Here is a 25,501-nt window from a genome sequence, read left to right as displayed (position 1 = left end):
AATCTTCACATTTTGATATAAACCTGTATGTGTTGGGTCCCCCTCTTTTTTTTTTTATGTCTGTTTAGGTATGGGAGTTACTGTCACGTTTCCATGAGATTTTGGGTCTAAAAGAACCTTTGTCATTTGAGGAACTTGAAAAGGAACTTATAGATCCATGGTTTGAAGGCTCAAATTTTCTTGAGAAATTGGAGAAGGAAATTCAAGAAGGTAGGGACATTACTTTGGTAAGAACTGAGAGTACGAGTGGTCGTAGCTTATCCCCTGCCAGAGATTGTGAGTCAACAATGCCTACGGATAACCCTTACACCTTCATTCAAATGGAAACAGCGTCTATGAAGGAAGCTGCTCAAGCTAGAGTAGCGTCACGTACTTATGGAAGATGCACTGGTGCAGCTTTAACAAAGGCTCATGTCTCACTTCTGAAAGTGCTGGTAGGTGAACTGCTATCAAAGGTTGCTGCATTTGTGGATCCTAATTTTGATGCTGGAGAATCCAAATCTAGGCGAGGAAGAAAGAAAGATGTGGACAACTCAATTTCTATGAAAAAATCAAAGATTGATATGCTCCCTATTAATGAACTGACGTGGCCAGAATTAGCTCGGAGATACATCTTAGCTGTCTCGGCTATGGATGGAACCTTTGATTGTGCAGAGATAGCCAGTCGCGAGGGTGGGAAAGTATTTCGCTGCTTACAAGGTGATGGAGGGGTGCTTTGTGGCTCACTTGCTGGCGTGGCCGGCATGGAAGCCGATGCAGTGGTAAGATGGAAAAACAGTTTATTAAAACATCTTTATAATTTCATTTTACTCATTTGTTGTTCAGTTTTCAAAAGATTAGTAACTTCATACGAATTAGATGGTGCAAGAGCGATTAAGCATGTTTGTAATTTGCATTTTCTCAATCTCCTGCCATTCTTATTGCTCAAAATTATATACATTTGAATAAGTCAGATCTGTGAAGCTCGTGGTCAGTTTCTTACAAGTAACAAATCATTTGGTATTGCCTTTTGGGGAACTTGTAATTACACTAAAAATATACTAAATAATCAAAGATTCAAATAAAACTGCAAATTCATAGCAAAGCTCTCTTATGTGAGTAGTATAAGTGTGAATACTAATATTAATCACTCAAGATGGACTTAGCTGAAGTTAACTAGAGAAACAAATGTTTAGATTAATTCTATATACGGATTAACTCAAGATGGCCACCATCTAGTTTTGTAGTGTAAAATTGGGGAAGAGAGTTATATATTTTCAAGAGGATATTTGGTTGGCAATTCTATATACGGTTGTTATGGACAGAAGGGTGAAGATATTGATTTTGTGAGATATGAAAGAATGGTACGAGGGTGGGTATGTGAGAAACCTCGAAGATGAGGAGTTTGTTTCTGTGATAGATCTTTTGTCTATGTTGGAAGATTTCTTCATTTCACAAGTGGAGATTGATGGTTGCATTTGGGCAAGCAGATCTTGAAGTCACCTTTAGGGTGCATTTGGCTCGTCGGAATAGGGAATTAGAATCGGCATCCGATTCAAATTGCCACCAATTCCAGCATTTGGGTGTCACAAATGCATGGAATGGGAAGACCAAACAAATTTTTTGGTGGAAATCGAAGCCCCAGAGGTGGTATTCATTATCCCCCCCCCCCCTCTCTCTCCCTCCCACACACAAAAAAAAAAAACTCTCCCTCTCTTTATACGTGCGAAAATCTCTCACGAAAACCCCTTTTCACCAAAACCCGTCTCTGACTATCTCTTTCACAGCCCAGTTTTCCTTCCATCAACCTCCTTTCATCTGGAGCTATACCCCATGGCCTCTAAAGGGAAGGACTTTATAAAGCTTGGCCCTGCTAGCCATCATTTTGGCAATCTGGAAAGAAAGAAATAAACGTATCTTCAAAGGAAAATCTAAAGGTACCTAGTATATATATGACCAGTCTCTATGGATGATGGTTCATTAGGCGGGACAGGAGTTCACCCTTGATTTAGGGGAATTTCTGAATCTACTTTGAGATGCTGATGGAACGAGATCTGCATTAGCAAGGAGGCTTCTAGTCCTCCTGACCTGCATTGGTCTTCTCCCGCTACTCTACTGGGCTGGTTAAACTGAGCTTTGATGGATCCTTCTTGGGAAATCTGGGCCCAATTGGCGTGGGTGGCCTTCTTAGAGATGAAAATGACTTTAGAACCATGCTTGCTGCCTCGGGCCTTGTGTTAAGGTATGTCTTGAGCTGTATGACTCGTTTGATTTCAAAATTAAAGCACAACACTTATGGTACTTTGTGATTATCAATTCTTCTAGGATGCTTGGCACTCAACCCATTGTAGTCTATTTCTCAGATGTATGAATTCCATCACAATCCCATCTTTTTCATGACCACATAAATTAATTCTGCATATTAATAGATAAAAAGAGGACTTCTTGAGGATTTGTTATTTGTTAGTTAGTAAATAGAAATTTTATGATCTTATTCTTTGTAAATGGTCCTAATTAATTCTCAATTGTTTACAATAAAACAAATGGAATGTGACGAGATGAACAAAATTCAATAATATACCGGGCTTTGAAAATTTAATAAAATTTAGAAACATTAGAAAAATGGATGGATTACTTTGTCGCTCACGGAAATGAAATAAGATGTCTTGTTGTAATATTGTAGCCATCTAATTTTGTTAGAGCACTAAAATATGATGATTATCAAGAATAGATGAATGAGAAATGTGATCATGTCCTTTTACTTTATCATCTTGCGCTCCTTTTTTTTTTTTTTCTCATATCTATCATCATCTTCATATGGACCTTGAAATGATGAATTCTCTTAGTACATCATTACAGAAGCCCCAATTTACATTTTTGTTCACCATCCATTGAATACGTTTTTCATTATTGCAAATACTTTGCGATGTTGAATATGTTGGAACTCTGTTCTATGTGTAGCATGTCAAATGCTTCCACACTAGTAAAAATATACTCTGCGGTGCTTATTCATGACTATTAACAGTTTTGAAAATGTAAGAACTCTGAAAATCCTGGCAAAATTTTTATCGGATGAAGGTGCACTAATTTATGTGCTTCTCAGCTGCTTGCAGAGGCTGAAAAGCAAATTTCTGATTGTTTTAAGGGAGAAAATGAAGTTTGTCCTGTAGTCTACAAAGACTCTGAAGCAAACGGTGCTTATGACACTATTATAGCTAGTGCTAGTAGTCTTCCTGAGTGGGCAAAAGTGCTGGAACCTGTCAGGAAACTACCCACAAATGTTGGAACCAGGATCAGAAAATGTGTTTATGATGCTTTGGATAGAGGTCCACCTGACTGGGCGAGAAAAATTTTGGAGCACTCAATCAGTAAGGAAGTTTATAAGGGCAATGCATCGGGCCCTACCAAGGTAATAACTTTTCTATTCTAAATTTGTTGTGTTTCAAACCTGCTTATGAGATTAATAAATATGTAGATAGCATGCTTTGATAAGGACCATTATTTTCTGCTATAGGGGTGCATGTGTCACATGAGTTCTTGATGTAATTTCTTACGCCACGCCTTGGATTTTGATGGTTCTTGTATTCTATCCTTGAGTATCTTGTTGCTGAATGATTTAATGTATAAGTTATCATGTTCTAATTTATCCACTTAATTCGCATTAATAATATGGTCGTGCAGATGAATATTATGGAATTTTTTGGCACGCCGTTTGTAAATTTATTCGACCCTTTTAATTAGTTCCGAGCAGTTTGACATTTAGTGTTTTTTCACATAGCTCATACTTTGGCGGTTTATATTTTGCTGAGAATTACCTGGTTCATGCTTTGGTACTCAGCTTTTGGGTCCCTAGCATTAGAGGTACCTTGTTCATCTGTTGTTATTACTTTTATATATAGAGAAGATGGGGCCCATTGTTGATGTCAAAAGAGTTTTTTTTTTTTCTAAAAAACTTTAAGTCCTTTTTCGATGATGAGAAATCCTAAGGATTACGATTTAAAAAAAAATTAAGTCTAATTTTTTGAATGGTTAAGTCTTTTAAATCATAGGAGGTATTAGAGTTTTTTCCCATCTAAATCACTTTAGTTCTACGAGTTATGAGTGTTTTAAAATAGGCCTCCGCACATAAAAAAGGCGGCCCAGTGCACGAGGCTCCCGCCATTGCGGGGTCTGGGGAGGGCTAGATGTACGCAGCATTACCCTTTCTTTGCAGAGAGTCTGTTTCTGTAACTCGAACCTGTGATCACCAGGTCACAATAGAGCAACCTTGCCGTTGTGCCAAGGCTCGCCCTCTATAGGCCCCCACGCATGTATTATGAAAATTTTGAGTGGAGAGTAGAGGGTATTTTAATCCAAAAGTGCAGACGAATATTATGGAATTTGTTGGTACACAGTTTGTAAATTTATTAGAACCTTGTATTTAGTTCAGGGCAGTGTGACATTTAGTGATTTTTCACATAGCTCATACTTTGACAATTGATATTTTGTTGAGAATTGCCTGGTTCATGCTTTTTTACTCAGCTTTTGGGTCCCCAGCATGAGAGGTAACTCGTTCATTGGTTTCATTTTTATAATTTTTAGGGATAGCTGCTTCTGTCTCTAGTAATTGATGGAGAAGGTGGTAGTGGAAGACAACTTTTTCTTGCCTTGGAAGGATAATCACAAATCCTTCTAGTTTTAATATCCTTTAACTTTTGAAAGTGGTGACATGATAATGTATGTGTGACCTTTTATGAGCACCATTATTCAACTGTAAGTATGTGTTATTTTCATTTTGTGAAGTTATTGTTTTTTTTTTTTTTTCTAGCTCTTGATTTTTTTGTGTCGATATGGGTCCACAATTAATGAAAGTTATTTGTCTAAATTCTAATACGGCCAGTCTAAATACTTCATCCTACCTAGTGCTTTTAGTTTTATTATCTGTGCAACAATACCAAAGGTCCAGAGTGGGAATAGCAGAACACGTGACAGCAATTATTGTTGTATTAGTATTTGCGTCTTCTTATTAGATCTGTGTACAACCATGTTTTTCTTTTCAGTTTTAATATGCTTTTGATGTTGATGGTTCTGCCCAAGGGTTTAAATGTCGGTTTCGGCCCCAACCGAAACTGAAATTTCGGTGGAAATTTTGGTGTTGGTCACCGAAATTTCGGTATTTGGCTGAAATTTAAAACCATGGTTGGGCCCTCTTTTTCAATGCTTGTTCCACATCTACTAAGCATTACACTCTTCCCTTCTCATGAAGGAATTTCTATTTCCTATCAGTGTATGTGATTTTGTGATCGAGAATTTTTTTTAACTAAATCTTTAAGTTTGTTATTCTGCCTGCAATGATTTTCTTTATAGCGAGTCCTATACTGATTCAAAGACCCTTCCCTGTTGGTTGGGTACAGAAAGCTGTTCTTGCTGTGTTGGCAGAGGTATGTGGTGAAAGCGTGCCACAGAAACCCGATAAAGTAAGAAAAGAGCAAAGTGTTAATTCTGCATCAAATATGATCATGAAACAATGTCGGAGCATACTACGCCGTGCTGCTGCCGCAGATGAAGCAAAAATTTTCTGTAATTTGTTGGGAACAACTCTGGTAAACCCTAATGATAATGAGGATGAGGGTATTCTTGGATCACCTGCTATGGTATCTCGACCTCTGGATTTTCGGACCATTGATTTAAGATTGGCTGTTGGGGCCTATGACGGATCTCACGAAGTTTTCCTTGAGGATGTTCGAGAGGTCTGTTTTCTATTATGTGTTTGTATTTGGCTCACCGGCAAACTTTACTTGTGCTCATTGAACTCACATTTAATGCAAGGTTTCTGTGAGGCTACATTTATTTGTTAGTTGGAACGTAAGTGTTCCTTATATGCTTGATAGCTGGTGTATTGTGCATGTTGACTAGTTTTCCATTAAATATTGTAATGATATCTGTTTAGCCCAATCTGCCAATTAATGTTTCTTGTTTATGCTTGATTTCTCATTTAATTCCTACTGTCTTCTTGCAGAAATCTTTAGGAACTTTATAACAATACCAGATAACTGTTTCTTGCCATTTATATTTTTTGTTTTGCCAACATCCTCAATAAAAATTTTGGGCGTTAAATATCCATAGTTAATTGGGCGATAGTCGGGGTTGAATTTAGGGTTCTGTATGTTGATGTTTTCATGCAATTCGAGGTTGATTGCTTGTAATAATAGATATGGAAAAAAATGTAGCAAGATGGAAACCCCCACAGTTAACCTTAAATTTGATGAAAGTTCAAAAGGTAATCTGGGTTAGGATGGCATGTGGATTGGGTGGGGGGAAGGGGGTGTTATTTAGAATTCACCAGGATGAGATTTTAAAGCTGTTTTCTTGCTTGATTGGAATTAAGGACTTGAGTGAAGTAGAAAGTAGAGCTCTACATATTGGCCTTCATATTTTAAGGAAAGCTTAACGGTGAACTTGTTGGTGGAATGAGATTCGTTGTAAGAAATTGCTTGGGCAAAGAGGTCATCTCTGCATCCGTGGAAATTAGCCACAATCATCAATAAAATTTCAGACCTCAACAGAGTTAAATCCATCAAATGTATTCCTAGAAGCGTGCTCGATGTAGCAGATGCATTGGGTAAAGAAGGCGTTGATCACTATTCATTGAATTTTGGGAATTATTTCCCTCTAGGGTGCGTCCGGAATTAGGAATCAGAATCAGCACCACACTCTATTCCTATTCCAATACTCCCTATAAACTGAATGACGATTCTGATTATATTGTTTGGGTAATCTCTGGAATTCATCAAGAGAATCAGTCATGATTCCGATTCTAGCATTTGTTACCCATTCAAACCAATGTCGGAATGGAATCAAAATCTCAATAAATTTTTCATATTCTCCCAATCAATAGGACTTGATTTTATTTGTTTTTTATTTTTTATCATTTGCTAAGATTTCAAACCATAGAAATGTCATTGCTAACAATAAGAAAACAATGTATCTGCTAAATCACTAGAGAAGAAACAACAACACGTATTAAGAGATATAAAGGACTTAACTACCAAACTAGCATCTGTCAAGAAAGGGGATGCATGTTGTACAGTTGGCATGGATTATTGGGTTTTATTTTGGGATGAATTTGTGGTGGATGGGATATTTTGCTTGTCCAACTTTGTGAGGTACCATATGTTAGTTCAATCCAGGAAAGTGCAAGTGGTTGATCATTTCGATAAGTTGGGTGTTAAAAAGTTTGGAACCCTACATTTATGAGAACTTGAAGGATGGAGAAAATAGAAATAGATGTTATAATGGAAGTTTTGGGTAGGCTAGAAAGCGGTGTATATTCATGGTTGGGGATATATGATGTGGGACTAGGAAGAGAAATAGAAGAAACGGGAGAAAAGGAGAAGCCAAAGAGAAGTGAAGGAAGAATAGAAGAAGAAGAAGAATAGGAGAAGAAGTAGAAGAGAAGAGATAGGGGAGAAGTAGAAGAGGACGAATAGAGGATAATGAGGAAGAGAGGAAGGAGAAGAAACCTGTAGAGGGGAGAAACCAATCGATCTTTATTCATCCAAAGTTAAAATCTCTAATACATGAGGCCTATTTATATCATCTGAAATAAAATTCCATAGAAAGTAAATAAAAGCCCTAAATCTAAATAACATGGAAAATAAAATCAATTTATGTAGGACTAGGAAGAGAAATAGAAGAAAGGGGAGAAAAGGAGAATACGAAGAGAGAAGAGAGGGAAGAATAGAATAAGACAAGAAGAAGAATAGGAGAAGAAGTGAAGAAGTAGAAGTAGAAGAGAAGAGATACGGTAGAAGTAGAAGAGGAAGAATCGAGGAGAAAGAGGAAGAGTAGAGGAGAAGAAACCTGTAGAGGGAAGAAGCCAATCTATCTTTATTCATCCAAAGTTAAAATCTCGAATACATGAGGCCTATTCATAGGCAACTGAAATAAAATTTCATGGAAAGTAAATAAAAGCCCTAAATTTAAATAGCATGGAAAATAAAATCTTAGAAACTAAATAACACGTAAATAAGAATCCTAGAAAGGTACCATTCAAAAAAAAAAAAAGAATCCTAGAAACTACATAACATGGAAATAAATCCTAATTGGCAAATATGCCACTTATTGGCCTACTATTTGCATCAATATAGATAGCAGGTCTGTGGTGGAATCGTGTGTGTGTGTGTGTGTGTGTGAGAGAGAGAGAGAGAGAGAGAGAGGTTCACTATGATGCCCTTTTATAAGTTCTTGTTCTGAGGCTGTGGTGGTGGTACGTGTACTTTTGTGTAGTAGTTGACACTGTACAGTTGGTTCCAGCCTTCCAGGTCCTTCGAGTGTAATATTTTGTTGGACTCTTGTTGTCAACAAGATCTTGACATTAGGTAATCTCCACTAAAGAGGTTAACGGTTAACCTATTATTCTCATCATGTGTATGGTTGTTAAAGGGTCATCGAGGTTACCCTATTACTTGCATCTTGTTTTTGGTTCCTCAGGGGTCATTTCTTCAATTATTCATCCATTGATTTTCTTTCAACAAATATCTAGAGCACATTTGCTGGTATTTTTTGCTTGGCCTGGTTAATTTGGCTTCTCCTTTATTTTCTTGGAGACTTCTTTTAGTGGCATGGTCAGATTGTGCTTATTATGGAGATTATGTTTTGGTGGCGCTCTTTAGTCTATTTCTGCGCTTCATTAGGAGCAAGATGTTGAGATTATAGGGTGGGAGAAAAATAAATAATCATACCATTCAATGGGTAGGATGTCGATGGGAATTCAAGACATAGAGTGTGCAATCTACTGATGCATTTTGGAAGTGATGCTGTCGGGCCAATGGGTACTGCGAAAAAGAACAGCCTTTGAATATTCCAATTCCTATCTGCATGTTGGTTAATTTGGAAGGGAAAGATTCATAGTATTTTTCAGAATTTATAATAGACTTGGGGGTATAGTTTTGATTCAAGCTAATTGAGGTATTTGAAAGAGCCCTAGCGAAGTAATTTACTACTGTTCACGTGCCAATTTTTTTAAAATCTTTTAGGGTCTATATTGAAGCTGCCGCCTTTTAATTTCCTTTTACCTTGTATTTTATATTTTATTTTCGATGTTAAGAAAATCTCACTTGTTCAAAAAAGGGGCATTGGTTTGTTTTGTCCAATTGGCTTGAATATGTGGATTGGGGTTAATTATGGATATCAAGAGGACATCAAACATCCTTTCTAGTTTGTTAACAAAAGTTTTAAAAAAAAAGCATTACAAAACCAGCAAACTCTGCCATGATAAGTTAATTATTATACTTCCCTGAGAAAAGCAATGGTTTATCCCATGGTTTTTTTTTAGGGTGGGGGAGGGAAAAATCCTTACTTTTATCCTCTCTCTTCAACAATTTCTTATGGAGATGAGGGTTGCTATTCATTATAATTGGTCTATGGTGGCATATGTTATAAATCTTAGTTTTCCTTCATGCATATCATACTTGATGTTTACTGCTACGTTTGTTTTTAATTAACTTCATATCCTCCAAGGAAAAAAAGTTGGAAAAAATTGACAATAGGATGGCAACTCAGGAAATGTTAAAGATGGAAGTGTATGCTGATTGTTCATCTTAAAGCGAATCATGGGTGCTCCATGGGCAGTCTTTTCCCAATGAGTACACATGAAATCTTTAGGGATCATGATGGAAGGGTTAGGCTGGGGTTTTTACATTATCGCGACATTAAATTCTAAAGCTCTAGATCTTTTTCTGGTAGGTAAGCGGGGATTGAACCTCCAACCTCTGGGTTGAAGAATAAAGCCAGCTCTAGATCTCTTACTAGGTGGTAGTGCTTTTACCCTTCAAATTCCTCAAAGGCTCAAACTTTGACGGTGATTCTCTAAATGCTATTCAGAGGGTTAGTAGAGGTGAGAAATTTGCATGGAGGCTAGCTGATACCATTGGGAAATATATGGGCATTTGTGATGTGATAAAATGTAATTTGACTCCTTTCGTCATGTGTATCGTTATGGTAACTTGGAGTGAACACTTGGCTAAGGAGTAGGTTTTGAGGCTCTCAGTGCTTTCTTATTCTCAGTTTCACCTTAATGTAATACGGTTGTTTAATCTAATATTTGCTGCACAGTGTAATTTTTTGTCCTTAATAGTAAGTTTCATTGTTGAAAAGATAGGGGTGGATAATTTTTTACTATGATGTTATGCATCTTGACTATTTATGTGGTTCATTTTCTATGGTCTAGATGCATTGACTTTTCAATAGATGTAGTTTTGCTTCATAAAATTGATGTTTTAGTTTGTGGACAACTCGTGTTAGCCTTGTATGCAGTTTAATATTTGAAACCCATATCAATACCACTTGCTGTTATTTCTGTTGGCAGGTTTGGCATAATATATGCACCGCTTATGGGGATCGATCTGATCTTATGCAACTAGCTGAAACTTTATCCCAAACTTTTGAGTCATTATACAAAAATGAGGTTTGTTTTTTGTCTCTTTTTCTTTTAGAGCTGGCTATGGAATATGCCTCCTTGTTAATAGCCAGGTCATGTTGTTCATGTTATTGAGACATCAATTACTTGCACATGGACATACCTTCTAATAAATATGTGTTCACGTAATGGGTATACCCAATTTTTTTTTTTTTTGAATGGTGTGTATGTCCAAAATTATAGGAAGAGGCTTCTCATATTCTTGAAGATTTACTTGCTTGGCAATGCCATACATGTCAATATGTTAGATACAACAATGTGAACACATCCATATTTTTTTAAAGAAGTTATTCATGGGCACGAGCATAAGGGTTGTGGCATATAATTAGATATGAACGCCTACTCTTGGTTAGACAAAACGCCATTATGTTAAGACCAAGACTATAAAAGCTAAACATGAATTTTTATTATTCTATAATTATATTTAAATAAATAGTAGAATATAAATATTTGTGTGCAAGTATATTATATGAAAACATATTAGATGACTCGAAATACACTAATGAATATCAATCAATGTTGGTTTGTCATTGACGCTTCCTTTTACGATCACCTGGGTCATTAGTGGGGTTGTAATGTTCTTTAGTTTTTTTTCGAGGGTTGGGTCGTCAAGACCTTGATACTAATTTAAAAAACAGATTTCATCATGGTCAACTTTGGAAAGGGCCCTCTTGTTAGATCAAGTCTCAAGGTACAAGGTCGGAATGCTTTAGACATAGGTGGGAGTGTCTTATCTTTCCATCTGCATGTCTCGATTCAATTCATGAATTAGTTGGTTTGGCCTTAAGAAGCAATGACTATGCATAAGAGAAATTGCAGATATTTCAAAATTCTACTCAGATAATTTCTGAAGTGAAGAGATATGTGTGAGGGCATATGAAAGAGAGATGGAAAGAAGCAGATATTATTAATTACAACTAAAAGTTTCTAAATAGAGTAAAATTAAAATGTTGATATGATCCAATAACTAATATAGTTATTAAAGAGTTGGTAGAGTATGTCGAAGAAGAGTCAGCGAGAGAAAGAGATAGGTGGCCAATACGAGAGGTAAAAAAATTGCAAAAGTTCTTGATGCGGATGAAAATCATAAAGATGTTGGCGATGATTAAGTTTTTATATTTTAACTACTATTTTCGTCATTTTATTTGCAGTATTTTTTTAGGGCATCAAATCTTGTTCTTTTGGGCTGATTTTGGTATTTTTAGAAAGGTTTTTCGATTACCTACCTAAAGAGCCCAAGTTTACGCGATTTGGACTTGATTTGGCTAAGTTATAGGCAGTTTTAGAAAATGGTAAGTGTCTATTACGGGATTTACTATTTTAGGTAAGTTTTAGTCAAGGTTTTATTTATGTTATTTTAGATGGAAGGCTATGATTAGTTGCTTTGGTATTAAGTTAGTTTTTATGGTTTCTTTTCTTATAAATATATCTTATCAAAGCAATGCAAAGTGACTTTTGAATATTGAATAAAATTGAAATTTTCTTTTGTGAGAGCTATTGTGGCTTGGATTTCTTCTTCTCTTCTCCTCTTGGTGGTTTGGAACCATCTTCTCTCATCTCTTCTAATCTACTCTTTTCTATTTCTTCAATCAAATCAGCACAAAGAAGGTGTTAGTAAATCAAACTTTCTTTTTTTCTTTGTTCTTGAACCTTAAACTACAAAAACCCAAAATCCATAGATCTCCGTCGTTCTTCAAGATCTTGTTTTGAGATTTTGAGGGATTGTTTTTATGATTAAACCTTAGCCTAAACACCCAAGAACCCTAGCTTTAAACTCCTTTTGAGCCTTATTGCAATTTTCACCCTTTCAAGCCTGAAAACCCTTTTAAAAGACCCGTAGCCTAAACCTCCCACCAAATCAGAGCCTAAACCCTAGATTAACCTTTCTTTTACCTTCTAAACCCTAACCTAAGATTTGGACAGCAGTATTAAACCAATTTCCAGATTTGCAGAAATTACCAAAACGCCCTTTTGGCCTAAATTGAGCTAATTTGACCCCGTTTTGCTGCTACCCGTAAAATAATCACGTGTTAATTCAGCCCTAGGTTAGTCTTTCAAGTGTTTTCTAGTATTCCGTGTTCGCCCTAAATATTTCCTAAACCTTTATCCCATTAGGAGTGTAGGATCTTCCCTATTCTAGGTATTGTCTTGCATCAGTTCTGCTTGGCACTTTGAAATCCTGATCATGGTGCCATCATTTCCACTTGACGGGCTTCTCTTTATTGGATGCACCTTGCAAGGTCGAGTTGGGAAAAAGAAGACGAATAAACAAAGTCAGAAAATAGGGGTATGCTGTTCTATTCTTCTTACCTTCTTTATGTTTGTCTATGAAGTAGTGGCAATTGGATCGAGCGGCTTAAGTAGTCCCGACATGGATTCTAGACAGATCCGGACCACACGCTCACTAGATGTGGCTTTCCAAGTGGGCACCCAGGTCATTCCTTGAATGACTTAAATGTAGAGTTAGCGGTGATGGAAGGAAGCTAAAGAAGGGAAGAAGAATAGAAAAGCAACCCCTTGTGCTTTCTTCTACCGAGAATACTCTCAGTATCCTCACTTTCTGTCTCTCGTCTCACTCTGTCTTCCCTCTTTCTCTCTCTTCTTCTTCTTCTTCCTATGCTTTCTTCTTATTCTTCCCTTCTCTTCTTCTCTTCATCCTCTCTATCTTCCTTTTCTCTTCTCCATGCATGCATCAAAGTGGTATCCGAGCAAAGGATCCAAGTCACCTTATCATAGCCTCCATCAAGACGCCATCTCATTGATTTCAACCCCCGAACAGATCATCTGAGACTACCCAGAGTTGGTTCTCAACAGAGAAGGTGCCCATTCAGTCGATCAAATTAAGAAAATGCCACAGACCAACACCCTTTTCACAATCAACTTCACGTGAGAAACAATCTCTAGAACGTATTCTTATGTTTCCTAAAATCTAACCTTCCACCTTACTTTTAACGCAAACAGTCCCATTAATCTCAGACCTCAGCCCCTTTTTTATCCCCAAACCAAAGCCCACCTTCAACCCTTGCCCAAACCACACCCGAGACCTCTTGGCTTACCTTGTTCAGCCACAACAGCCCCCTCTACGGTTGATTGAACCCTTTTCCCTACCTTCATATTCAGGACCCCCACAAGCACTACCTAACTTATAATAGCAACGCCCCCAAAGCCTCAACTGATTCTAACCCTTAACACTATAACCGATTGGCACCACCCTTTTACCCCCCATTCAGCCAAGCCTCATCACCCTTTTACCCTCATCACCTTCCAGTCGTAGCTTCCCCTCCAGACGACACACTACCACTTCACCGCACGTACCGCCGGCAGAAGCAGCTCAAAGCAGGTCGACTGCCATTTTTTTCCGGCCGCTTCTCCTCTGACAAGTTCTCTTCGTGAGGAAGGAGATTCAACCGTGAGTTTCCTTTCTTGAAAGTTCTCTGGAAATAGCAACTTACTTTTCTTACCAATGACCTACTGTCACAAGTAACAGAAGGTAAGGCATATATTCACTTGTGTTCCTTACTTGATGACCTACAAGAAAAAAGAAAAAAATGGCAAAAAAACCCAAGAATACTCTCTCTCTCAACCTCCTCTTCTTCTTCTTGTGCTTTCTTTCTTCTTCTTCTTCTTCCTCCTCTCTCTTTCTTCCTTTTTTCTTCTCTAGGCCTACATCACTATGGAAGATGTGATGGGTTGCATAATGGGTCATCGGATCTCCTTTCTACATAATTGTCGGTCGGCCAACTTTGATACTTCTGTGTTTGCTCTTGTTGGGTTTTCTAGAACATCCTTAGCCATGGTAGACTTCTGTCCTTTTAATGATTGATTTGTAGTCTGATCTTCGATTTACTTCCTTTTTTTCTTTTTCTTGCTTGTGACCACCCGTTCATGAGGTTTTTGTAGCTTCTGGTGCTTTTTAATATATTGGTAGTTCTCTGTAGGATGTTCAAGCATGCTAAATAATGACAATCTTATTGTTCTTATGAAGGCATTTTGGCAATCTAGGCACAACTCTGGCGTCAAATCTTTTTTCTTTTCCCTTTTTTTTTGGGGTCGGGATCAGTTGAGCTATGAAGCTCTTGCACAGATTTTTATAATATTGGTTACTGATAATGATGTATGATCCTATATCTAAGTTGAAGGACCTGGAAAGGAAAGGGCCTAATGGAGGAGATGGCAAAACTAGATATCCCAGTGTTGTGAGATTATCACCTTTAAAATATGCCTATATTCCTTGTTGTACACAATTTTTTCTGTTCAACATGAGGAAATTTATTGTAGTCCTCACTTCCCTTAAGTAAGAACTCTTGAAGCTTTTCCAAATGGTCCTCCACTGTGGACATAGGACATGAAGTAAACAGGCATCCTGGAAAGTAGCTGCTTTAAACTTCCATAATGTATCATTTAAACCCTGCTCAAACCCTAGACAGTAGATAGGGACACGAGATAAGCTGACATAGTGGAAAATGCCGCTCTGATTCTTCCAGGATGCCAATGTACTTATTTCTGGTACCAAATCCCAAATCACTTTTTGGGCTTGCCAATGCATGACAACAAACCCAAGTGTGAAGTAGGTAACGGGCCTTGCTCCTAGCCAAATTAGCCGACATGGTCAACGGGTAGATCATTGTCTTCTTTCACTTACGTGCCTACATTGGAGGTGTTGCAAAGTTGACATGTTACCCCCACCAACACTTCATAACATCAATAACCAAATTCAAGTTATGGATCTTAGCACAGCCCTTTTCGCAAAGCAGAAGGTTATCATCTGGAAATGGTGATGCGAAATCCACTAAAGCTGTAAATGAATTTTTTAGGACACATTTATGAGTGGAGGATCATGCCAACATGAATTAGCCCTTGTCCCTGTTACAAGCCATTCCCATCCTTGCCTTAGAAGTATCTAAAGTTCTAGTTGATGAAACCTAAGGCCTTCTCTAGTTGTCATGCATAAGTTTTGCTAATCCTGCCCCCACTCTCTGGAACCAAGAGTCTCTGTTATTGATGCTTGTTACGTTGTTATTTCGAAAATTTCGTCAACATGCAAATGTAGGTTCATGGAATTGGTACACAATTGTTCAACACCTTTGATCTTGAAGGCCAACATAAATTTGTAGAGGCGAGACATGTGATCTGGTGTTTCAGATACTGTAAATACATCAGGTAGCCTTGTAAAGACCATAAGCCTAACTGTTGTTGATGCTGAAATTTTTGTGTTTCCGCTTAACGCTGCGAATGGTGTTCTGACCTATGTTACAAATATCTCTGATATTTTCAAAATATAGCAATTTTATCTCAACATTTTGATAAAACAACAAAATCCCGAAAGAATCCCGAGAATTTAAAAAATAGTGTTGTTTTTATGAGACAGCATCATGTTTCAATTTTTTTTTTGAAAGGCAAGTATAGTATATATAAAAGGGGCCAGGGGCCCAAGAAAATGTACAATAGGGAATTACAACTCAAAAATTAAAAAAAAAACAAAAAATCAAGGAGGGAGGAAATCAAATTTCTCGATGCTATCCATAGATACCCCATCCTTGGCCAATTTGTCGGCGATACCATTTGCGGATCTTCTCACATGATAAGCTTGTATATGAGAGTCACTGATGATGTCTTGAATTTCATCAAACCATGCAGAAAATCTCCATGGGATTGAGTGAGATCCACTAATCCATCTAATCAAATTCTTCGAGTCACCCTCGATTTCAACTTTAGTAAGGTCATCATTTGATAATAGTTTTATACCATCATGAATGGCTTGTACCTCAGCCATTTGCATCTGAAATCCCAGTAGGGCCCGAATAAGCCCATATGACTTTTCCAAGATCATCTCTAAGCACGCCTCCGATATCGGACGGACCCGTATTTTCCAAACTTGAACCATCAAAGTTCAATTTCAAAAATCCTTTCATTGGAGGTTCCCAAACCTGGTCCACCGATGAGGCTTCCCTAGCCCCATTGCAAATCACAGTCTTCACCCATAACAAAGATCATATGCCGACATGAATGCAAAACTGGGAATGATCCTCACCCAAGAAACAATAAGAGCAATAACCTTATTAAAGAGAAAGGCAGGTCTCCTAGAAAATCCTTTGAATACCCTTCTATTTCTTTCTTTCCAAAGTACCCATATTGTAGCAAGAAAGGAAACCTTCCAAAAAAATTTCCCTTTTCCACTCCATGGAACCAAATCCCAATGATCAAACAAATCTTCTAGTTTGGCTGGGAGAACCCAAGCAACACCAAACCTGGATAATAATCTATTCCATACCTCTCTAGCAACCCTGCATTGCAATAACAAATGATCAACCGCTTCCCCCTCCTCGATGCACAAAGGACAATGATCGATAATCAACATGTTTCTCTTCCTTAAGAAATCAAAAGTCTGAATTCTTCGAAGAATAGCCGCCCATGCGAATGCTAGAACCCTCAGAGGAGCCTGGATGCTCCAAACCTTAGCTACCTTAGAGGGTGCAGCACATGGCAACAAATGATGATAAAAAGATTTAACTGAGAAAACCCCTCCCGAATTCCAGATCCATATTCTTTTGTCTCTACCAGAGCGTTTGATGTAAATTTTCTCCAACATGGCAAGCAACGTGTCGACGGAATCAAGCTCCCTGCCAAAGAAGTCTCTTCTAAAAGCAGGTGCCCAGATCACTTTACTGTCCTTTCGAACAAAGCAATCCTCGACGAGAACATCTTTGTCTATTGCCACAACAAATAAATCATGAAACATGTCTCGTAAAGGTTTAGCTTTGCACCAAGCATCCCACATCTAATGCGATTCCCTGTGTACACCCCGAATCTTATTCCTTTTTCGAATTTAGGTTTTAGTTTCATCACTTCCCGCCACATAGTGGATCCCTTCTTCCTGAATTTGTCCCCTGATTCCCATTCACCTAACCTGGCACCATACTTGCTATCAATTACCACTTTCCTCCCCAAACCTCCATAACCACTTTCCTAACAAAGCTTGATTAGTTTCTCTTATTCTTCGAATTCCAAGTCCACCCGCCTTAATTGGTGTGCATACTTTATCCCATTTTAGTAAAGGAATGCCATTTTCTATGGACATTTGACCATAGATAATTGATAAATCGGAATATTTGCTCTGGGTTAGCCCAAAGGAATTGTCAGCATCATGTTTTGATATTTTACAAAAGATATTACTGAGTTGCGATATATCTATGGTATCCTATGTTTATCTTCATCCTTCAGTTTTTTCTTACCAATTCCATTTTTCTGTCATTTTTTTATTTCTGTACTTAGCATGAAAGTTAGTTTTGCACATTGTCCAATGCAGGTGCTCAGCCTTGTTCAGAAATTTGCAGAGCATGGTGATCCTGTATGTTTAAATGCAGAAGCACAGAAAGAATTGGACGATGCTCTTGCATGTGCAAGTGAAATTCCTAAAGCTCCTTGGGAAGAAGGAGTCTGCAAAGTGTGTGGCATTGACAAGGATGATGACTCTGTCTTGCTCTGTGATTCTTGTGATTCTGAGTATCATACTTATTGCTTGAATCCACCACTTGCACGGATTCCTGAGGGAAATTGGTATTGCCCCTCTTGTGTTGCTGGTCAATCTAGAGGTCAAGATGCATCACTACCCACTCAGGTTATTAATCGACATCTACGAAGGAGATATCAGGGAGAGGGCACTTTTATTCTTTCTGAGGCACTAAATAAGTTGGCAGCCACGATGGAAGAAAAAGAGTATTGGGAGTTCAGCATAGAAGAGGTTTGTTTATGGCATTTCTTCGTGGCTTATTTTGCTTGATTGACTATTAAACTGATTCTTTACAGATTTTTAATGGTTCTTTTGCTTTGGACAAGTTTTAAATTTATGGATTGTTTAGTTGGTCTCTGGGTATCTTGGTTAAAGATATTCATGATTTGACATAGTGGATAGGTTGCAAGGTTATAGATTTGTGCAATTGTGAACTAAATCATTTGCCAAAAGATCACAACCTACATTTTCCTATGATACTAACATTATTAGTACCAATACCATTACCCGATATGGTATATATCTGTCTTCTTTGTCTTTTTTCTTGGATTTGTTTCTCTGTAGTTATTGATTTCATACTATTTATTATTTGTACTCAATTATACATTTGTAACTTTTGCGTATGTTCATTTATACTAATGAATAATAAATTTTCATAAAAAGAAGAGAGGGTTCCAAGCCTTCTCATGGTAGCATATGATGCCCTCAAATTTTTCCTATCCTCTTTGTGCTACTGTTAGGATTTTCATATTGAAACCCAAATAACTTGGTAAGACATATCTTAAAACCGTAGGGAGATCTGAACCTACAACGGAAAGAAGAATAAAAAGCATAACACATAGGTGTGGGGTACACGTATATTACGAATTTTCAGTTTTTTAATTCAATTAGGGCTAGTCTTTTCTACCTTGGGCCTCGAAGTGGATCTGCAAATTTAAACTGGGAAGAATTTTCAATTCTTCAGCAGTTATCAATCTTCAGGGTCACTATTAGTTGAACTCAAGTTCTTCTGTGGTACCATTCCAAATTAACTGAATTAAATCTTTCACTGATGCACATGCACAAAGGCCACAGACAAAAGTTCATTTGAGATGATAGACAACGATAGAATGAATAAGTTGTCCTCAGAAACTATAAATAATGCATGTACATTGTATTTCCAAACGCTTCATTTGCTTCATTTAAAATGAGAAATGAGCAGGGAACACAATGCATTGGTGTTTAACTTAATGTCAAGCTTGCCATTCAAAAAAAAAAAAAAAAAAACTTAAATGTCAAGCTCTCCGTCGTCGAACCTCTTAATTAACAGCACATATGATTCTGACATCCTTGGTTTCATGTTCAGTTCCTTCAACAAACACTAAAACAACTGATCTATTACATTAACTTGTTGCTATAAACCTCCTCACATTTCTCTCAGGAAAATTTAACTTGTGGTTACTATTATTTTCTCATTAGCTTGTTTTGTTTCTACATCTTTTCTAGTTTATTCTTTTCACAAATGTGCTTTTTTTGGGCATGTTGACCCCAGTCCTGGCGAGATGTGATTAGTAGAACTGCTGCCTTCCCAGATGTGTGCGCTATTTAATGTCTATTACCTGGTAGAATCTTTCATCTGATAATATTGCAGAAACGTGAAACACACCAATCTTTCATTGGTGAGGTCAATAGGACCCTTCTTTTGGATTTCCACTTTTTTTTTTGAGTTCCCTTGAATTTCAACTATTTTTTTTTCTTTATGCTGTCAAATATCCTTTTATCTTGTGTGTTACATAGAAATCCCGTTTGATGATTAGTATAAGAAAAGCATTGCAGGCTCTTGTGGCTATATCCTGGCTGATTCTTGCTAACTTGTGTGTTCAATACAGAGGATTATCTTGCTAAAATTTCTATGCGATGAAGTTCTGAACTCAGCAGTTATCCGTGAGCACATTGACCAGTGTGCTGACATGTCAGCTGATCTGCAGCAGAAATTGCGCTCTTTTTCTATAGAATGGAGAAATCTAAAATTTAAAGAAGAAATATTGACAGCTAGGACTGCGAAGGGAGGAGTTACGGGCATTTTCAATGGAATTGGCAATACCGTTAGAGAAGGGATGACTACCGTGTTTGAAAACCATGGTAGATGGGTGGGACAGCCACCAGCTTTGAGCAACAGATTGAATGGTGGCCCTGAGGAGAATGGATCAAATGATGTCAATAAATATCCGGATCCGTTCTACCTGAATAGTATTGCAGAGAAACTTCTTAATAGTAGTAACAATAGAACATTCGACCATTATGGACCATCAAATATGATGATTGCAGAAACTGAAACTCTAAGGAGAGGTGGTCCAGTTATGGGCAAGGCTCCAGTACTTGAAAATCTGCTTTCCTGCATGATCTCTAACCTAGAAGTTTCTAAAAGGCAAAATCCCCTGTCTATGTCAATTGTTCACCAACAAGAAAGTGGTGAGTTAGGCAAAGAAAAATTAGCCTTCAGTGCGCAACATGGTGATGTACCGACCAGGGTTTCGGGTGTTGAAAACAGCAGTCAGAGGGATTTGAACGGAACTTGTGATTCAAATGTAGAGAGGAATATTTCATCTCTCTCATCAGATATTGCAAGAACTCATCTGGCAGAGCATGGTCCTTCAATGCCTATGGGCTCCACGATGTCTCTTAATGCCGACAATCTTTTGCTGGGTCATCACTACAATGTTCATCCTGAGGCAGCCGAGTCACAGCATGCCAGCAATCTTGAGTTGAACTCTGTAAGGAATGAGATTTCACTTCTGCAAGACTCCATTGCCAATGTAGAGTCACAGCTTCTGAAAGTGTCACTGCGAAGGGACTTTTTGGGTACGGATTCTGCTGGTCGTTTATACTGGGTTTTAGGTAAGTCCAGTAAACGTCCTTGGCTGGTTGTTGATGCAAGTACACCAGTCCAACAGAAGAAAAGGAGAGTGAATGAGGGTGGAGACCTCTACGCAAAGAGTTCTGGTGGTTTAGCTTCTAGGCACTCTACTCTGCCAGTCGGAGAGATTTATCCAGGGGCATCCAATGCTTCTAGTCCATCTGATAATGAGTCGGGTGATAGTATTTTGTGTTCTTCTACATGGGTTTCATATGACTCTGATACGGAAATTCAAGAACTCATTGGCCGGTTGACGGCTAGTGATTCAAGAGAGAGAGAATTGAAGGAGTGCATTCTTCAGTGTCAAAGACTAAGGTCCCAACAAACTGAAAACCAAGTTCATGATAATCCACTTGTGACTGCACCAAAATCTTCTAATGATGAAAAATCTGTAGCGCCTCAAAGTCTGATTACTAAAGCTGCTATCATACTAGAGAAAAGGTATGGCCCTTGTCTGGAGGTGGAAACCATTGACATTCCGAAAAAGCGTGGTAAGAAGGCAAAAGCGAGTTATGATGAGCGAATGTACAGATGCGAGTGCTTAGAACCTGTATGGCCTTCTAGATGCCACTGTCTCTCATGTCACCAGACGTTTTGCACTAGCATAGAATTTGAGGGGCATAACGAGGGAAAATGCAATTCAAACCTTCTTGTTCCTGATGAAAGTAAGGAAAATGAAAGCTCCCGAGAAGGAAAGGGGACGAGGCCTGAAAGTATACGAGAAAAAGAGCATGCCGGTGAAGTGGATGCCATCAACGCATCAAAGAGTGGAAAGTTTGACTTCAGTGCAAGGGTGATTAAGTTTCAAAAGAAGGAACTAGCCTGCCCTTTTGACCTGGAGGACATTAGCAGTAAGTTCATTACAAAAAATTCTAATAGGGAGTTGGTGCAAGAAATAGGACTTATTGGTACAAAGGGAATTCCATCTTTGATCCCTTCTACTCCATATTTCCTTGATGAGACGGTAATGTTGATCTGTGCTAACAAAAATAACGTTGATCCGACTCTTGGGTCCGCTGCTTTTGAAGAACCACAGCTATTATCCACATCCCAAGGCACAGGACCTGCAGTCAATACACCTCAAGAATGTTTGGCAAATGTTATAAATGAGGACGTAAATATGACCGAGGGATGCACATTAGATTCTATGACTGACAGAGAGGTAGTGGGTTTATCAGATAGTAGAATTCCAGCATTGGAACTTGGTCAAAGCTGTACAGTTCCGGAGTCATCATTGAGACCCCTTGTGGGGAAGGTTTCTCAAATCCTTAGACGGCTCAAGATCAATTTACTGGATATGGATGCTGCCCTGCCTGAGGAAGCACTAAAACCATCAAGGGCTCATTTGTCTAGAAGATGTGCCTGGCGAGCATTTGTTAAATCTGCAGAATCAATTTTTGAGGTGTCTTGGATCTCATCATTGCTTCTTTCGGTTACAATTTATATCCTGTTTGTTCTTTTATTGTTCTCTTTGATTGTCATTCCATCATTTAGTACCATAGATGATTTGCAATTTTCATCAGCTTGCTGGAAATAATATTATGCATTATGCATTCATACATACGCAAATACATGCATACATACGTACATAGCATGATACTATAAGAAGTACAATATAAGCCCTCTTTGGATGATTTTAGCCGGATTCTGACCATTCATTGGATAGGCTTATCATGGAACTGTCATGACCAGAAAATCTCATTTATCGAATGATCCAAACTATCTGATCAACAGCTTTCAATGGTCAAGATACATTCAAATACAAGTTCTATTTGAATGGTTTAAGACATTTGAAGAAAGAGGTTTTCACTCTGTCATCCGAAAGTCGGACCCGTCAACGAGGAATCCCAACCATTCTGACATCATGTATGCGGGCCCATGTCAAGCTCCTCATAGTGTCATTTCAGTAAACAGATACATTATGTATGTATGTGTGTATATATGTATGTATGTATATTCTGGGATTCAGTAAAATATGCATCCACTATTCTTAATAGACAAAGCCAAGAAGTACAGAATATATCAATCACAATCTTTAACTGAGATTATGGTTAATGTACCTGTTTATGCCAATAAATTTATGGGTTGTCATCGAGTATTATCCATGTTCAATAATGTTTTAGTACGATTTCATCATCCACATTTGTTTCAACAGAAAGCGGTGGCAATAAATAGGTCTCAATTCTTCTTAAATGCTGCAAATGGATAATGATTTCGACCATTCTTATTGGATTGTGCGCAGATGATTCAAGCAACAATGATATTTGAAAACCTGATAAAGACAGAACACTTGAGAACTGAATGGTGGTATTGGTCATCCCTCACAGCAGCAGCTAAGACGCCCACTCTTTCAGCTCTTTCTCTCCGCATATATGGATTGGATGCTGCTATTGTATATCAGAAGACAACATCCAGTTCAGACCCAGTAGACAACCCGAAGGTGAGCAAGCCCGGGAAGAAGAGAAAGGACACTGATAGATGATTTTGAAACCTGCACCTAAATTTTGTAGGGAATCAAATATCGGTGGCACTGTCTGGAAACCCTATAAATGTGAAAGGGATCACCACCACACCGCGTGGTGCTCCCTGTTTCATAGGAAATCACTTGCCCTTCCCTTGCAGAGGAGAGAGAAGACTCAAGGCCACTCTGCCAATGCTGGAGCAACTGTGTATATAAATATAGAGCATATCTGACATGCTAACATACAAATGCTGGATTAAAAAAGCAGAGCTTATTGAGGTGTACATGGAGAGGAAATGTTGGACTTGGTGCTTGTGGTATGAGAATGCTTCCCAGCAGGAGTGGTTGATACTTCATCATTTGAAGAGAAGTCTCGTTGTAGAAGACCGTTATCAACATACAAAAGTAACCATGTAAAAGAAGCCGAAACTAAGTGCAGGTATAATCAAATATATCATTCTTTATCTGTCATCCATTAACACCCCCTTCCCGTGTTTTGGTAATGGATCTCAAACCCTTTTTGATTGGCTGATGATAGGATTTAAGAACTGAAACAACATTTAGCAGCCATTATACATGTAGGAAAATGGCAGAAAGCCACTTTATTTAAATTTTTTTTTTTTTTTTCCGGATTCTCTCCCAAACAACCATCCTAATGACAGCAGGTGTACAAAAACAATGGTATCTCTTTGTTAATGGTATCTTTGTTGTTTTTCTATAAAGAATTGGTAGCCTGAAACGACTTGTAAGGTGAGTTTGTGGAAGCTCTTTTCTGAGTTATTGACAACAAGAGTTGTTATTTGCAAAAGAGACGTCTGTCTATGTATTCATCTGCATACAAATTTCTCAGCTGCCTCAGCCTCATGGGGTTTGTCATGGGAATGAGATTATGCCGTGCTATGATGAAGGTTACAGGATCGACTTTACTAACAGCAACCATTGCCAGTGGTGGCATAAGGTCTGCGAACTCCATTCCAGGGCTACAAAAAGTCCTAGCCAGCGAGGCAGAAGAGGGATTTTCCCAGCAATGTAGCAGGTAAGGGAAAGGGAACTCTACATTTTCATTTCTTTCGAGAACTTTCCGATTAGAAGTTGTAACTTTCACTTAGGCCCTTTTTGTTCTGATTTTTAGAACCGATTGTGATTCCAAAACTGATTATTGGTCTCGAATTTACGTTTAATTTTGAGTCCAATTATCAGTTCAATCGGTTCTCCAAATCCAATAGGCCAAACAAACAGTGCCCTAGGAATGCAGATTTTGGCCCTTTGGGTGCAATGGAGCAGGTGGGAGTAGGGAAAATAGAGAACTTAAGCATAATAAGAAAAATTTACAAAACCAATGTTTTATTTTCTTTTTCTGTGTCAGTTTAGGTTTAATGTAAGAGAAGTGAAAAACTGAAATTTCATTTCTCTTGAGCAAGTTCTTGTAAGCTGTAGAAACCTCTACCTAGTAATTCAGATAGGGTGCAATCCAGAAGGTAGGAGTTGGTTGAAAAATAATACAAAACTTGAACATAATAAGGAAAAGGGAAATGATTTCTGCGCTCCAGTGTTTTGATAAACATGCGCTCCACTTGTTTGCCGTGTAGTATTTAAAGGGATGTCAGAGGATATTACGGTTCTCAAAAAGCTCTTAAAACCCTTTCAGTACTACATGACAAACAAGCGAGCAAGCGCATGTTTATCAGGTTCTCAAAAAGCTCTTAAAACCCTTTCAATACTACTTGACATACAAGTGAGCCCATGTTTATCAAAACATTGGAGCGCTGAAATAGTTTCCCTAAGGAAAATTTACAAAACCCATGTTTTACTTATCTAGATTAAATCTCAATGGGGGTAGAAGATTTTAGAATGGGAAATGGATTCGGTTACTATTTAATTTTCCATTTTGTATTAATTTCTGTGTTTGATCTACTATTTCTCTTCCTCCCTCTATTCTTCGTTGTCTATAGTCCAAACATAGACAAGATCAACGAGTGTGTCAATTTTCAAAAAAACAAAGAAAAAAAAAAAAAGATTAATCAACGAGGGGCGCTATATTAAAGCTTTCCTCTTAAATACCTTACTAGCATTACTCTTTTCCTTTAAATTGTTGAAAGAAAAAAGAATCCCGAGAAAATATTTTCCGTTGAAAATGTCTTTCTTGCTTTACTCCAGATGTGTGGCTATTTTTTATTCATTTCAATCATGTTTACT

General features: G+C 37.9%; 1 protein-coding gene across 1 annotated transcript in view; it reads left to right on the top strand.

Moving 5' to 3' along the window:
* The window catches only part of LOC143879306 (methyl-CpG-binding domain-containing protein 9-like), a 29,644-nt gene extending 5,600 nt beyond the window's left edge, over positions 1-24,044 (top strand). Inside the window, exons 4-10 of the mRNA XM_077381641.1 lie at positions 69-761; positions 3,083-3,388; positions 5,373-5,708; positions 10,328-10,426; positions 17,745-18,179; positions 19,817-22,246; positions 23,087-24,044. Of these exons, the coding sequence (XP_077237756.1) occupies positions 69-761; positions 3,083-3,388; positions 5,373-5,708; positions 10,328-10,426; positions 17,745-18,179; positions 19,817-22,246; positions 23,087-23,326 (4,539 nt within the window). The 3' untranslated portion in view covers positions 23,327-24,044. The remainder of the gene's footprint in view (positions 1-68; positions 762-3,082; positions 3,389-5,372; positions 5,709-10,327; positions 10,427-17,744; positions 18,180-19,816; positions 22,247-23,086) is intronic.
* The last annotated feature ends 1,457 nt before the right edge of the window (positions 24,045-25,501 follow it).

This window comes from Tasmannia lanceolata, unplaced genomic scaffold (assembly GCF_043159265.1).
Source record: "Tasmannia lanceolata isolate RefF3 unplaced genomic scaffold, GAP_Taslan_0.1 ptg000006l, whole genome shotgun sequence".
In the NCBI taxonomy this organism is placed as follows: Eukaryota; Viridiplantae; Streptophyta; class Magnoliopsida; order Canellales; family Winteraceae; genus Tasmannia; species Tasmannia lanceolata.
This window is presented reverse-complemented; position numbering and strand designations above follow the sequence as displayed.